Source organism: Vipera ursinii (assembly GCF_947247035.1).
Source record: "Vipera ursinii genome assembly, chromosome: 2".
Classification (NCBI taxonomy): Eukaryota; Metazoa; Chordata; class Lepidosauria; order Squamata; family Viperidae; genus Vipera; species Vipera ursinii.
In genome coordinates, this window is record NC_139513.1 from 83,228,506 (window position 1) to 83,245,338 (window position 16,833).

General features: G+C 38.6%; 1 protein-coding gene across 3 annotated transcripts; it reads right to left on the minus strand.

The window, feature by feature from the left end:
* Positions 1-456: 456 nt before the first annotated feature.
* Positions 457-12,160, minus strand: LTC4S (leukotriene C4 synthase). 3 transcript variants are annotated; one of them, XM_083352299.1, is made up of 6 exons: positions 11,932-12,160; positions 8,171-8,270; positions 4,047-4,117; positions 2,204-2,285; positions 1,312-1,369; positions 457-621 (listed from the first exon to the last, which is right to left on the minus strand). In XM_083352299.1, the coding sequence occupies exons 1-6, from the start codon at positions 11,987-11,989 to the stop codon at positions 574-576; spliced, it is 417 nt and encodes a 138-aa protein (XP_083208425.1). In that variant the 5' UTR covers positions 11,990-12,160; the 3' UTR covers positions 457-573. The 3 variants fall into 3 exon arrangements, with proteins under 3 accessions (XP_083208425.1, XP_083208424.1, XP_083208426.1); XM_083352298.1 differs by lacking the exon at positions 11,932-12,160 and adding an exon at positions 9,859-10,341; XM_083352300.1 differs by lacking the exon at positions 457-621 and having other exon boundaries at positions 1,149-1,369.
* Between the last annotated feature and the right edge of the window lie 4,673 nt (positions 12,161-16,833).

Genomic DNA, 16,833 nt, shown 5'->3' on the forward strand with positions numbered 1-16,833 from the left:
CCTTAAAATAGACCCTTCTGGTCCCAATGCTAGTAATTTGGTCTTATATTGTTTAGGGGATGGCTCCTCATATATTACTTCTCAGGTCTCTAAAAAATTTTTAAGAGCTGTAACTATTAGAGGAGAATGTTGTAATTCCCCTCAGCCAAGGCTTCTGGTGTCCAATTGTCTATGATTTTACTTTTTCCATGTTTACTTTTGTTGTATTTGTACTTTGGTCTGTGACCACAAACAAATAAAATTGATAGGGAAGCCCCCAAGTCACTCCATAATAGAGTGTCCTACTAGGGTCTGACTCTTCCCTCACTAGATTGGATCCTCTCCAGTACGTGGGGTGGAGCTATAGTTAAAATAGTACCTATAATTCCCGATCTTTTAACTATTAAAAAAATATGAATACAAGAGAGAAAAGAATAAAATCAAGACAATTAGATTTTTCTTTTCTTTTAATGACCGTGTAATGCCTCACATCGGGTTGGAGTCGGGCTGACTGAATGGAGCTGAGCGTTTAAATATCCGGATGCCCTTCCTGATGCCTACGCAGAGCTCACAGCAAATATTTTCTCTTTGCACTCACAGAGGGGAACATCTGCCGCTACCTAGGATTGAACTCACAGCCTCCTGATTGTGAGGTGAAAGACAAGTGGAATTACAATGAAGACAAAATCAGCTTAATAATTGAAAACTATGGTAAAAGAGTAAATTTTCTCATGAACTTACTCATATATAACCTCATTCCTGCAACTGGATGTGTCTTTTCTGAGAAAAGCCCAATAAGGGTTCTTTAAAAGAAATCTCAGTTTCATCCATGGTTCCTAACAATCATTTCAAGTTAGTTTTACTCAGGTTTAATTCTGGTTATCTTCCAGTAGACTGGATTCCATGAGCATAAGATCTTAATACAAGACTTTGAATCCAGACCTTAACTGGCTCTCTTAATGCCTCATGTTCCTTGTTCAAAGCATCAGAGACTACCTAATAGCACTTCATGTATTATTCAGAATTTTACCTTGTAAGCATAAGTCTTTTACAATTTAACCATTTTTTACCCACAGGAAATAGATATAACAATACTACTATGCAGAAAGCCAGAGGAACATTAACAGAAAACAAAAATACATTTCTAGAAAATCATAGTTTGAAATGGCTGAGGTGCAAAACTATTTTAATTTGGGGGAAAAAAGGAGAAATGAAAGTTGAAAACCGAGGCACAATCACCGAGTATTTCGTCAGTTGAAAGGGGTGAATGGTTGATTTCAAAGCACTTTTAAGGAATCAAAAGTATCGCACAAAATGGACAAGTAATCCCACCATGGACAAGCCAATAAGAATGAAAAGAACTCCAGCGCTGAAATACATGGGGCCCAATCTGTGCAAATAGAAAAAAAACCCTGTTAAAGTTAATCGAGGCTGGCTGTTGCCACAGTAATGTCAGTGTTCTCACAAATAGCTTCCATAGTAACTTGGTAAATAGTCTGAGACAAATCCTGCAGATTACTGGGGAAGGATTTAAAAAAATCCCCATCTAGCAAAATTAACTAATTGACTTGCAACTACTAGCATTATCACCAGACATGGTATGCCCTTGAGCTGATCTAGATAAGCACAATTCTATACCTTATCTTCTTGGACTAAGCATGGAAGGATAGGCAATTTCTGGCGTTTCTTTTCTTTTCTTAAAATATGAGGGGGAGATGATGCAGAACAAGGATGGGGTACGATGGCCCTTATATGACTTGTGGACTTCAAGTCCCAGAATTCCTGAGCCAGCCATGTTAGCTCAGGAATTCTGAAAGTTGAGGTCCACAAGTCATAATGGGGCCATAGTTCCCCACCTCTGATGTAGAATGAAAGAGCTGTTCCAAAATGCTGTGTTTTCTTTATCTTAGTTATCAATGAAGTGCTTAATCTGTGTCAAATCTATACCTCTTGAGAGTTTATGTAGTTAAATATAAAATTAGTATATTCCTTGGGGCTACTTAGGAGTTAGGAAGTTGTGGGGGGGGGAAACAACCTAATTTGTTTTATGCAAGGGATGGTTTTTGTACTGGAAAACATTATCTTACAGTATGTTATCTAAAGCAATCAAATTCAGAGATGGATTTGTGTTGCTCTCAAGGCTACAAATTCCACCTTGAACATCAGAAAAATTACTTGTCTGAGAAACAATCTACTTGACTTACTTCACACAAGGATTACTCACCTTCTTTCAGCAGAATGCGCATATCCTCTAAAGTATTGATAGCGAGCATAAAGGTAAATTAGTCCACAGAAGGCAGCCAAAACTACAAAGAAGGCAATAATCAGATACTTAGAAAGTTTAACAAATATTAATTTCAATAAGAAATTCTTAAAAGGAGGGGCTTTTTTCTTAAAAAAAAAAGTCTGAGGAATCTCAAGATCAGGACACAAGTACAGCAAATTAAGTTTGCAGCATGGATGCTGGGATACATCCTCAGTTTTGCATTGATGGAGTGATAAAGGAATAACTACCACTAATAGATAGATAGATAGATAGATAGATGATAGATAGATAGATAGATAGATAGATAGATAGATAGATAGATAGATAGATAGACAGATAGATAGATAGATTCATTCATTCATTCATTCATTCATTCATTCATTCATTCACCAGCTACTTGGAGTGGTGGAAACTTTTACAGCTTAAGGGGACTAGCACCAGCCTTGCTTTAACAATGAAACAGACAATAAAATTCTGCAAAGTCACTGCTTAAAAATATCTTTTGTGACAATTGATTGAGGACTAATTAATAAAAGAATCCTTAAATCACAATTTCTCTATCAACCTTTATTTTTTACTTATAAACTTTCAATTGCCAAAGTGACTTTTCTGAAAAATCAGAAGGAAAAATCATTAGCAAAACCAATATCAGAAAAATATTTGGAAAACACCAAACCTGTCTTTTGGTCTGCTTGCTAGCCAGGTCTGTAGAATTTAAAGCATGTAAAGGAGCACTATTATCTAGAATAGATGCTGCCATTACCTATTAGCACAACTGTAATGATTTTTAGGCAGAAACAACAGCTTTAATTCTCAGCTTCCCATGTACAGTAGCTTGAGCCTACAGAATATAGTACTTGTTCTTCCCTAAACTAGCGTGATCCAGATGTGGTCTATTTTGCCCCAAACTTCTCGTGAAGCTTCTGTCAAATGTGAGAGTATAGCAAGACACAATAACTGCGTCCTTCAATAGCAAGTGTCTCACATATACAGGTAGTTCTTGAATTACAACAATTCATTTAGTGACTGTTCAAAGTTACAACGGCACTAAAAAAGTGACTTATGACTGTTTTTCACACAACCTTTGCAGCATCCCCCATGGTCACATGATCAAAATTCAGATGCTTGGCAACTGACTCATATTTATGACGGGGGATGTCACGTGATCTCCTTTTGTGACCTTCTGACAAGCAAAGTCAATGGGGAAGCCGGATCCACTGGATAACCATGTTACTAGTTTAACAACTGCAGTGATCCACTTAACAACTGTGGCAAGAAAGGTCATAAAATGAGGCAAATTCACTTAGCAAATGAAATTTTGGACTCAATTGTGGTGATGTCGAGGATAATCTGTAATTAATCTTCTTAAGCTTGTTCTCATGTGTGTTGACCTATTACATAATTTCCAGGTAGTGCATTTTAGATTAACAGTGGAAAGCATCAGATTGGCCATAGGTGCCCCACAGCATTTTGGGGCAATCAGATGAAGTGGGAGCCCCTGTGCAGGTGATACCAAAGTCAGTACGAGATACCAAAAACACCCCAGGGAAGGCCAAGGTACATCATCTCTAGCACTGCAAGCTTGAGGCCTTCCTTCATGTAAAGTCTACCTGGCTACCGGATTTTAATACTTAACTATTTATTTACAATGCAGTTACATTAGATAAACATTAAGAATAAAAATAAAAAGCTGTGGGGGGATTTTTAAAAGTTGTCCAGCTACCCACTTATTCTTCTATATTTTTACTTGTAGAAAGGACATCACAGTTGAGAGATTCTGAATTAGGATTTTATCTCTTACCTTGATGGGAAAAGATTCCAGCCACCCATAACAGGGAGAGAAATATTGGGAAATATTCTGAGCAATTTGCTCTGATAAAACAAAGGAGAAAACAATCAGATTGCTGCTGATGGGGAAAAATAATTGTGACGGAACAAATCTGTCACATTTGCTCTGATTCTCATTTTCTTGATCGCTATGTTCATTTCAGCCCACTTCTGCATCCATTTACAAATTCATCTCAGACCACTATAGACAAACACGCGTACACATTTTCCGAACATTTCTCTATGCTATTTTGCAAACCACAATATTTTTGCAACTCGTGCATTATTTCCCTACTTCTGAAAAGTGGATCTTTTTGTTCCAGCCTAAAAAAGAAATCACTATGATTATGTCCTTATTGCTGAACTGCATGCTTGGTGAGTAGTAACAATTGCAAATTCCTTTTGATTATACCGATAAACGGTTTTCCTTTTAAACGTGGGCTTACGTTCTAAAAACTGACCAACTACGAGAGACAAGGAAAAAAATGGGACCAAAATGGAGGTTAAAAAAACCTGGAAGATGTGATCCTTACAGTATTGAGGTATAATTCCATAGTAACTGGACATTTGCCTCAGAAGTTTTATGGAAAAATACGTTTTGAAGAGGAATTGCTTATAATTGATTCTAATCGTTATCATTCTATAGCAGAGTCTCTTTTGGCAACAAAAATAAATCGTTACAACAACAAAGCATCACAGGAATACAGTGCCACACTCCATGCAAGGAAATTAGAGAGTGAAGAAAAATAAAATGAGCTTTGTCTGCTGCTGGAAAGATAACAAAGTAAGCATTAGTAGAACCATTTGAAGATGGTATTCCCTAGCGGTTGCAGCTCTGGGATGTGGGGGGGGGGGAGAGGTTCTATCACTTTTTAAAAATGCCATATTCTAGAGTTTATTGCCCAAAGCATGTGAAGATACTCAAAACTGAGCCTTTGATTATAGGTTAAGTACCACTATATGGGGTGGGGTGATATGTCTGTAAAGATCATGGTGTCTAGCATGAGGACCTTATAGGTAAATAAAGTAGGCCTGAGATCTGTTCCAACGTTGGCATAAAGGAAGCATAACTGCTCACTTCCACGTATATCCTCCTACCTACCTTATTTTGCAACTGAACTGCAATAGATCATCAGATAGAAGGAGTTTCATTATCACAAATAAACCATTATCTGACCTGTTCTGACCTTTTGATCATTTCCTCCCTTAAAAGGAAAGTGCACCAATTTTAACTAAAGGGGAAGGTTGAAAAGTGTGGGCATTTCCAGTGAAAAGGCTCTCTCTTATTATATACCCTAACCAACCCACAAATAAAACAGGAAGCTGGAAACAGAATTTAATCATCTGATCTCTGAATAAGGATGAACTGCAAAAGTTAACAGCTAGTTTAAATGTCCAGAAATAAGCAGGAAGTCAGTGCAGTTCACTCAGTATAAAACGAATACTTATATTCCCTCTGGCAGCATTTTGAAACAATCAAAATCACATTTTGAAGCTGCCAGTCCTCTTAGGAACATCTTGTGACAATAATTCAAACAAGTGATTAGCAAGTGCACATCTCACTGGAGGTGCCAAAGTCAGAAGATAGTAGGTTGAAAATTCAGTCCATTTGATTTTAAAGATAGCAAACAGCAAATACTTCTGTTTATGAACAAGTGCGAAGAACTGGACACTTTTATTTGACTTGGTGGGTCTGGAGCTGTGTTTCTCCACCTGGCCACCATCCAGATGTGTGGGCATCACCTCCCAAAATTCTCAGCAGAGGCCATGCTGGCTAGGGAATTTGAAGAATGCCCCATGTCGGAACAAGTTATCTGGAACATCCCATATTTGGAACAAACTGGAGATCCCTCCACTATGGAAAGCAGGATGCGTTAGCAAAAAAGCCACAGCCAAGAAAACAAAACCCTCATTTCCTCCCTCTCTTTGCTCAGTGCAAATCAGCCTCTCCCACTGATACTTTGGCAGGGAGATGGATGTTTGTCTGAAATGTGTAGAATGCAATTAGTAGTTATCACCAAACAGTATTTTGTTATGAAAGACCCGTGTTTCCCTTTTCTCACTGAACACAGCATTACAGCCATGTGGAAATTAAGCAGGGCAGATTCCACTAACCACTTGTGACAAGCTTTACCATGCCTTGAACAATGACTATTTATTTATAACCCACCTTCATTATTTTTATGATTAACTTGAGGCAATGAACATACCTAATACTTCTTTCTCCTCCTTTTTCCCAAACAATAATAACCCTGTGAGGTGGGTTGGGCTGAGAATGAGTGACCAGCCCAAAGTCTCCTGCCAGACTTCATGCCCATGGTAGGAATAGAACTCATTGCCTCCAAGTTTACCAGACTGATGCTTTAACCACTAGACCAAGCTTGCTCTAAAGCTTTGCTCCTGAAATTATGCTGTCCCATAGAAAATGTAAGGAAGCAGCACTTTTCTACTGAAAAGGAGTGGGGTGACATGACAGCAGTCTTCCAGTATTTGAGCGGCTGCTGCAAAGAAGGCGGGGGGGGGGTGAACTATTTTCCAAAGCACCAGAAGGCAGGGGAAGCACTGGATGGAAACTAATCAAGGAGAGAAGCAGTCTAGAACTAAGGAGAAATTTCTTAAGAATGAAAACAAGCAGTGGAACCAGCTTGCCTTCAGAAGTTGTGGCTGCTCCATCACTGGAGGCTTTTAAGAAGAGACTGGACAGCCACTTGTCTGGAATGGTATAGGGCAGGGATAGGCAACCTTTTCTCTTTTATGACTCATGGACTTCAACTCCCAGAATTCCTGAGCCAGCATGACTGGCTCAGGAATTCTGGGAGTTGAAGTCCACGAGTCATAAAAGAGCCAAGGTTGTCTACCCCTGGTAGGGTCTCCTGCTTGAGCAGGAGGTCCCTTCCAGCTCTGTTCTCCTGAATTTCTGAACATTGTGTTTCATTTTATGTCATTAGAGAGGATTTGTACAGACATTTTCTGCTTAGAATGTGCAACATTCTAAAACAGTCTGAACACGTTTGTGGAAAGCAAAAACAGAGGGACCAGAGGCATTTTCCAGACCTCCCAGTTACTCCATATATCAATATTTGTCAATTTTGCAGAACAATTAACATTCCGACCAGAGGAGGATGGACCGTGGTTCATTTGCATGGTGAATATCAAAGAAAAGAAATCCAAGGCATATTCTATAGTAAAACCTTTAATGAGAAAACAAAAGACCTAAACTGACTACATTCTCTCATCAGGCAGAAGAGAAGAGTAAGAAGTAACTGTGAGAAACTTTTTTTAGGCATGCGCACAAAACAGTCTGAAACCATAACATAGCTGGACATAGCTGGATTCACTATGGTTACATGATAAGATAATAACACAGGTGCAGAGAGCAGGGGAAAATGTACAGATAGCAATGAGCGAAGCTGGCAAAACTAAAAAAAACACGCAGTGACAGTCAAGATCTTCCTTTTGTCTAGAATTAGAAGGGTGGCATTTTAATGCCCCATGTTCATTGCAGAACTGCAGTCTGAAAATAGGCTCATGAAAAAATGAAAGGAAGTTGAAAGTTGTGGCAAGGGTGTATTGAGAATGTGGAGTAAAGAAATTGTTCAAGTGGCTTGACCAAGCAGAAAGAATGAATGAAAATCAAACCACAGAGGAAATAGATGGAGAGAATCAACAGATTATGAGGAAGAAAGCTGACAAAGTCACAACTGGATGGAGAGGATGAGACCCTAAAAAAAGAGAGAAACGAGGACCTTTAAAGCAGGGGTCTGCAACCTTGGCTGAGGAATTCTGGGAGCTGAAGTCCACAAAGTTTAAAGTTGTTAGGGTTGCAGTCCCCTGCTTTAAAGAACAAAAAGCAAGGGGTCACCAAGTCAGAAAGCCTGGAAAGTTCTAGCAAATGTGTTACTATAAACTGGATCTAGCTATGCTTTCTTCTTCCCCCATTTCATGTTTTATTTGAGTTTTTCCTCACTTCTTTTATGCTCTTTGCCTAACATAATTTACCTTGAAAGAGAATAGCTTGATTGTTGCTTCTAAATACATTTCAAAGGGGAAAAATGTTTTGTTTTGTTTTGTTTTTTTAAAAAGCAGCATTTTGCTTACTGTGCTCTGAAGATCCTTTCAAATTCTGGTGGGCCTGAAGTGATGGGAGGAGAGATTTTGAACTTCCTCCGACAGGCGATCACCTGAATGGAAAAATAGGCTGGATGGGGACAAAAGGTAAAGAGAAGCTCATTACTTCTTCTGTTGAAGGAAAACAGCTCTGGTCATTTGCATCAGCAAACACTGCTCACACTGAATATACAAAAGCAGAACACAAGAAAGCCTCAGAAGGACCCACAGACATGGCTTATTCTTATCAGCTTCTTCCTCCCATTCAACATTAATGGGCTGGGCAGAATTTTACCTTCAAGTGGTCAGGTTACCCAACATTTCCACAAAAGGATTCTATTGTACATCTGTGAGCATTTATTCTATTTATTTCTATAGGCCTAATGGGGAAGATTCTCTCCTCCTACTCAGAAGGTTGAGAATTCAATAAATAAAATAAAATGTAGGTATCAGGAAGGGCACCTGGCCAGGAAATCCATCTCCACCCAGTCTCCCTGACTCTACCCTGAATAGAGACTAACGGGTCATAAAAAGAGAGTGTTTTTATTTGTACCCTGCCTTTGGTGTTGGACTAGATGACCTCCAAGGTCCCTTCCAACTTGATGATGATGATGATGTAAAAATTAAAGAAAAAATAACATAAAGTACTGACAAAGGTGCCCCTGGAAACATTAAATGAAGTGTGTGTGTGTGTGTGTGTTTTACTTAACATTTTAACTAACCACTTCATATCCTAATATTCATATAGTAGGAACAAATTAAAAAGCTTTGACTCCACACCTTTAAAATCTGCAGTCTTCCCTCAGACTGAGACCAATTCTAAAAGACAGACGGCATTCCATTGTTTGGGAGCGGCAGACAGCCCTTTTAATAACCTCTAAATAGCAAGCCAGTCAGTAAGACATTCCAAGGCAAAATGTTGAAATCAAAATACACGTAACAGAGGCCAGAAAACAATTTGCAATTTGCAGCCTTACACAAATTAACAGTGTGATTTGACGTATACTTCTTTCAACTTTTAATCCTCAAAAGGAGATTAAAACCATTCAGTTAAAAAAAAGATGCAATATTTGAATGTTAAAAAACACCACAGAACCAAGCCCTAATAAAATAGATCACTTCATTTAAAGGTGTATTTCATTGATATGTTTTGAATTGTTGTGCACTGTGATGTGCACAGTCATATCACACTGGAAAATGTTAAAGGTCTGTTAGGCAAGAAGAAGAAGGGAAACAAAGGATATCAAATACATTTTTACACATGGATCAATTACTGTACTGAATTTTAAGTCTGCCAAGATATTGTAAGAAACATATAGCATATTTCAGGACAGCATTGCTTATTACCTCCTCTTGGCTGTCACCTGCTGGGGAAGCAGCAACAAAGCACACGTATGGAGCTTTGTCCCAAACCAATATTCTCCTCACAATTTCTACCATCTCTTCTTCACCAGCCTTGCTATCTACCCAGGGCAAGTATGAGAAAGGGCAATCAAAAAAATGTTGTTCTTTGATCTTTTGGTTTGGCATTTGTTAAACAGCACCAAGAATATTAGGTCCAGTTCTGGTCCCAGCAACTTAGGAAGAACATTTGACTCACTGGAGTGGTTTTAGGAGAGAGAAACCAAAGCAACAAGGGACCTGGAAGAAAAAACTCAGGAGCAGTTGGGGATGTTTACCTCGGAGGAGAGAATGTGTGAAGACTTGATAGTTATTCAATAGCTGAAAAGTTCTTACGTAGGTTCTTAAAGAACTCTCTGATAAATTGAAAGACAAAAAGGACAAGTATAAGAAGTGGAAAGAGGGGCACATAACTAAGGCAGACTATCAGCAAATCGCCCAAGCCTACAAAGATGAAGTGAGGAAAGCTAAGGCTCAAAATGAACAAAGGCTTGCAACAAAAGTCAAAAATAACAAAAAAAGCTTCTTTCAACATATAAAAAACAAGAAAAAAGCTAAGGAAATGATTGGTCCATTAGCGGGAGAAAGTGGCAAGAAGGTGACAAGCAACAGGGAGAAAGCAGAACTACTTAACTTGTTTTTTGCATCTGTCTTTACACAAAGGGGAAAAACAGTCCAACCTATCAAAAACAGTGCCATAAAAAACAGAATAGAAATGCAAGTTAAGATAGGCAAGAAAATGGTAACTGAGTACCTGTCCAGCCTAGACGATTCAAATCACCAGGACCAGATGGATTACACCCCAAGGTTCTCAAGGAGCTGGCAGACATGATCTCAGAACCACTGAACTATATTTTTCAAAGATCCTGGAGCACTGGGGAACTACCAAAGGACTTGAAAAGGGCTGATGTAGTTCCCATCTTCAAAAAAGGAAAAAAATGGATCCAGGAAACTACAGACCTATCAGCCTGACCTCAATACCTGGGAAGATTCTGGGAAAGATAATCAAGCAACAAATCAGCAAATACCTAGAGGCAAACAAAGTCATTGCCAAAAGCCAACATGGGTTTGTCAAAAACAGATCATGCCAGACAAATGTTATTCCATTCTTTGATCAGGTGACAAAATTAGTGGACCAGAGGAATGCTGTGGATATAGTTTACTTGGACTTCAGTAAGGCATTTGATAAAGTAGACCACAACCTACTACTTGATAAGATAGAAAAATGTGAGTTAGACAGCATCACCACCAGATGGATTCATAGCTGGCTGACCGGCCATACTTAACGTGTGGTCCTCAATGGAACTGCATCTACATGGAGGGAAGTGTGTGGTGGGGTGCCCCGGGGCTCTTCAACATCTTCGTCAATGATCTGGATGGGAAACTCATCAAATTTGGCAGAAATAGCCAACACTCCAGAAGATAGGCTTAAGATACAAAAGGATCTTGACAGATTGAACATTGGGCGCTATCTAACAAAATGAAATTCAATGCTGAAAAAAGTAAGTTTCTACATTTAGGGAAGAAAAACCAAATGCACAGGTATAGTATAGGGGGTACCTTGCTCAATAGTAGTAACTGTGAGAGAGATCTTGGAATCCTAGTGGACAATCACTTAAATATAAGCCAGCAGTGTGCTGCAGCTGCCAAAAAAAGCCAACACAGTGCTAGGCTGCATTGACAGAGGGATAGAATCAAGATCAGGTGAAGTGCTAATACCACTTTACAATGCCTTGGTAAGGCCACACTTGGAATACTGCATCCAGTTTTGGTCACCACGATATAAAAAAGATGTTGAGACTCTAGAAAGAGTACAGAGAAGAGCAACAAAGATGATTAGGGGACTGGAGGCCAAAACATATAGGGAACGGTTGCTGGAATTGGGTATGTGTAGTTTAATGAAGAGAAGGGTGATGGGTGACATGATAGCAGTGTTCCAATATCTCAGGGGCTGCCACAAAGAAGAGGGAGCCAAGCTATTCTCCAAAGCACCTGAAAACAGGACAAGAAGCAACGGATGGAAACTAATGAAAGAGAGAAGTTTAATTTTTGTTCTTGTACTGGACAAACTAAACATCTCTACTGCTGGCAATAGACAACCACTGTTTCTATAATCTAGTCTTTGGCTTTTGCCCCTCCGAGTAGCTGAAAGAAACCATGAGCTACTTTCTATTTTATAAAAGACTTATTAGAATATCACCAATCATTTTGGCTCTTTGCCTAACCTTCTGTTAAATTTCTTATACAATGTACATTTTGTAGCTACCTTAATGACCCAGTTTTTTGTTTTTTTTTGCAGTTTATAAAGCTATGTTCATTTTGTTTCTGTAACAGCAAAACACATCCCTTACCTTGTTCCAGAACAGCCAAAACAGTAACAGTGGACAGCAGAGCTATATTGTGCAACATCTTAATCTTCAAAAGCACACCAGGAAAGTAAATCAGCTCAAAACTAGGCACTCCGTGAAACTTCTCTGCTTTTAGTCATAATTCTGCAGTGCTGTTAGTATAATTAGACAGTAGATGCCTTCATTTCCTCTTTTAAAGAGCTGGTTAATTAACTCCTTGCTTGCTGGAGCTGTAAACAGATCCCATCAACTACATGTTTCTTCGGAAAAAGATAAACCTTGTGGACCCATAAAAGCAAAGGTTTCTTGCAACTGGTCCTTTTATGACCGGAAAAGCTGATCATCTGAACATTTTATAACATTTCTGATAACTGGTCCTTTTATGGAGCAGATTGCAAAACCTGGTCCATTTCTATATCCTTTAGGGCATAGTCTGGTTTTTCAACCAATCACACAAAGAAAGTTGAGGAACTAGGCAAAGGGAATGATAGGGAACAGTTTTCCCCACCTTAACCTTGTTATTCCTCTTTGTTAAAGCAATGCATCAAAGTAGTGTGTGTGTTTTTGGAGTGGTGGATGGAATTAAAAGACAGAATATACACATTTGAATATGAGAGTGAGTAAGAAGTACTGTCTCCCTTTTATAAATGACCTGAAGATGGATAACCACCACAGAGAAACATTTGTTTACCCTACACTCAGCTGGATCTAATTTCTTTTTCCATTATTTTCACTTGTGTCACTTCCCGAAATTAGTTTGCTCTTCCTCTTCCTCTTCTCTTACACACATATTGGTAGGCAGAGGTGAGGAAATTGCCTAATTGTCTAAAGAAACTTTACCTTAGTCTCTCACTTTAATTGGGATCTCCTCTGATGCTACTTTTATAATTTCTGCTGTTTTATTTAAGGTTCATCATTGTGTACCCTGGAGTATTTCTAACCAATTTATTCCCTCACATCTTTTAGTCCTTATACTTGTGCTACATGTGAAATTTAACATTTATTAAGGAATTTGAATCTTCCGCTTAAACTGTGGTTACTAGTTTGAGCACTTAACCAGTAATTGAAAGGCACAAGTAAGAAATAGTCTTAAAATTTATATAACTTATGGAACAACATATTTAAATGTTCAGGTCTTTTACAGTAGAGTCAGCTTGCTTTGAAAAGAGTCTTTGTTCTTAAAATTATTTTAATACTTGGGAATTTTTTTTAATATTCATTTAATGCCTTAGTAGCAATTGTGGGATTCAAATATGTGAACAACCGGTTCTCTGTGTGGATGCCACTTCCGGAAGTCCATTCTGGACTTGGCCAACTAAAAATTAGCAAGTGGTTCTGCTGAACTGGTATGAACTGGCTGAATTCCATCACTGCTTAGTAGGGATAATTAATATAGGGCTTTCCCTGGTTTTTCAGGTTCTTTGTTCAGTTTTTTTTAAAAAATGTAATGCTGATTAGCATGCAATTGAGCAATATACCTTTAATGACTTAATGAGACTGCTTCTGAATCCTAGGTATCTTTCTAGCCCATCCTTTGTTGGACTTTGAGAAGCCATTACTGCTGGCCAAAGTTGACTGACTGTCTTGAAAGGTCAGAAAAGTCATATGTGTGTGTGTGTGTGTGTGTGTGTGTGTGTGTGTGTGTGTGTGTGTATAACAAGAAGCTGGATAGAAGCATTCTCAAGTTAGGTTTGTGCTGCACATTAAATAAGCTTCAGTAAATTCTATGTAAGGGGTGAATTTAATTCCATTCTTATTAGCCAAACCAAAGTGAATATCCTTAGAAAATAAAAATTGGAAAGTGGTAATAACTTGGCACCCTGAGTTTGAGAATGTGTCTATCTGCCTAAAAAGAAGGAAATATGGAATGGTAGGGCTCTATTATGTTAATTTGGTATATTAAATATGACAGCTTCTCACTTATTTCTCCTTCAATAATATGGAGACTCACAGATTATACCCCCTTGCTCTACAAATGGTAATACATGTTAAAGATACTTTTATTTTTCTTAAGGTATATCCTTAATACATGAAATTGATCAATGCCATAAAATCTTGATTCTGCAGACAAGGTGAGAGAGAAAAAAAGTCTGTTTAACAAAAATGCCCATAAGTGAAAATGTCTATAACTGACATTATTTGCATTATTTGTCAATTGCATAATTACAAACTTTATATAATTTACATCATTATGTATTGCAAGTTCCATAAATTATGTAAATTGTCCATGTTGTTGTCATTTGGGAGACGAGAAAAGTAGAGACGTTTCTGCACTTGGCATAGCCCAGTACATAGCACGGTAAGAGTTAAAAAATGTAGTATGTATTTTTCTATTATGCATGCCTATTTTACAATGACTCAAATGTATCGGAATACAGTGTTGCTGGACACCTAACTTGTAGCCAATTATCTGTTTCTAATGTGAGTCCCTTTGTTCCTGTAATACAGCTTCTATTTGGTTATCAGAGACAGTCTTTCACTTTGAAAATGTTGCTAATGTGTTTTGTGCCTGAACCTCTGCAGACCCTCACAAATAAACAATCTGGATTTGTGGTTTTCACTGAGTAGGCAAATGAACTGGAATGAACCTCACTGTAAAAATAGCTGAAAAGGAAAAGGCAGCTGTGGTTTTCTTTAGTTTCATCTCCAACAAGTGTGAAGTCCAAATTAAAATGTTTTCAGTTGCATCAGAAGCCAGTTGAATGGGGTTCTAGGAAATGAAGAGCAAGTTATGGCTCCTTCAAGCAAAAGATGTATCTAATAGTACATTGGAAGAAATAATCTATTGTTCATTTGTAGCAGTTAATAATTAACAGGCATTGAATGAATATTTAAACTGACTTTTCTGAAAGGAAAAGCAAGGAATACTTGTTATTAATTCATGAAAGTAACAGCATAGAATGGGATTTTTCACATTTGTTTGTTCCTTCCTTCCTTTACTCCTTTTAATTAAAATATGATACAGTGGTCATGCTTTCTCAGAACAAGCAGTGCCACATTCCAGTTTAAGGGATAAAATAGCTTTCATCTTTTTTAATTAAGGGTGCTGTCTATGGAAATTCTCAGTCATCCAAGTCTTGGTTGTCTCAAAGGTGTTTTTTCAGGAGGCAACTGGACTTTCTTGTTTTTCTTTGAAGACATTTTGCTTCTTTGGGACAACCATGACCTGGATGACTGAAAGTCTCCATAGACATTTAGCTATGCACTTTGGGATGAATAGAGTAGAGTAGAGTAGAGTAGAGTAGAGTAGAGTAGAGTAGAGTAGAGTAGAGTAGAGTAGAGTAGAATAGAACGGAATGGAACAGAACAGAATAGAACAGAAGCTGGAAGGGACCTTAGTAGAGTAGAGTAGAGTAGAGTAGAGTAGAGTAGAGTAGAGTAGAGTAGAGTAGAGTAGAGTAGAGTAGAATAGAACGGAATGGAACAGAACAGAATAGAACAGAAGCTGGAAGGGACCTTAGTAGAGTAGAGTAGAGTAGAGTAGAGTAGAGTAGAGTAGAGTAGAGTAGAGTAGAGTAGAGTAGAGTAGAGTAGAGTAGAATGGAACGGAACGGAACAGAACAGAAGCTGGAAGGGACCTTGGAGTCTTTTAGCCCAACCCTCTGCTCAAGCAGGAGAACCTATACCATTTCAGACAAGTGACTGTCTAGGACTAGGCTCTTCTTAAAAACCTCTAGTGATGGAGTGCCCACAATTTCTGATGGCAAGCTGTTCCACTGGTTAATTGTCCTCACTGTTAGGAAGTTTCTCCTTAATTCCAGATTGCTTCTCTCTTTGGTCAGTTTCCAAGCATTGTTTCTTGTCCTGCCCTCTGGTGTTTTGGAGAATAATTTGACCCCCACTTCTTTGTGGCAGCCCCTCAAATACTAGAATACTGCTATCATGTCATCCCCATTTCTTCTTTTCTTTAGACTAGCCAAACCAAGTCCTGCAGTCGTTCTTCATATGTTTCAGTCTCCAGGCCTTTGATCATCTTAGCTGCTCTTCTCTGAACTTTTTCCAAAGTCTCAACATTTTTTTGTAGTATGGTGACCAAAATTGGTTGCAGTATTCCAGGTGTGGTCTTACTAGGGTTTTATAAAGCAGTACTAATACTTCATGTGATCTTGATTCTATGCCTCTGTTTATACAACCCAGGATTGTTTTAGCTTTACTGACTGCTGCTGTACACTGCTGGCTCATAGTCAAGTGATCGTCCACTAGGACCCCAAGGTACCTCTCAGAGTTACTATTTTTGAGCCAGTTCTTACCTAATCTGTACTTGTACCTTTGATTTTTCCTGCCTAAATGTAAAACTTTGTTTTTCTCAACATTAAAATTCATTTTGTTGGATAGGGCCCATTGTTCAAGTTTGTCAAGATCTTTTTGGATCCTGACCTTGTCTTCTGGAGTGTTGGCTATTCCTGCCAGTTTAGCGTCATCTGCAAATTTGATGAGTTCCCCTTCTGTTCCCTCATCTAAGTCATTAATGAAGATATTGAAGAGTACTGGGCCTAAGATGGAGCCTTGTGTTACCCCACTGCTTACTTCTCTCCATGTGGATGTTGTACCATTGAGGACTACTTCTTTAGTACGGTCTGTCAGCCAGCTATAAATCCATCTGGTGATGTTGTCTGTTCCACCTTTGTCTAGCTTATCAAGCAGTAGTTTGTGGTCTACTTTGCCGAATGCCTTACTAAAATCTAAGTATACTATGTCCACAGCATTTCGCTGACACCCTTTGAGCACCCTTTGAATGGTGCGGGAGTATGAACAGGTTTCCAGAAAACATTGCACACTACAGGAAACATTTGCACTTTAGTTTGAGATGCAGGCAACACAGATTCATCCCCAACAGCCTGGGCCTGTCTTCAACAGTGAAGGGACCCAGGGCAGAAAACATCTTGCAGCCAAGAAAGCTCCACA

Coding starts and splice junctions, on each gene's coding strand:
- LTC4S (XM_083352298.1), bottom strand. CDS start 9,991: ATGTGCCCCTCTTTCCACTTCTTATACTTGTCCTTTTTGTCTTTCAAT. Junction 2,286..4,046: donor TGGAATCTTTTCCCATCAAG/GTAAGAGATAAA, acceptor CCTTCTTTGTAG/TTTTGGCTGCCTTCTGTGGA. Junction 1,370..2,203: donor GCGCATTCTGCTGAAAGAAG/GTGAGTAATCCT, acceptor CTATTTGCACAG/ATTGGGCCCCATGTATTTCA.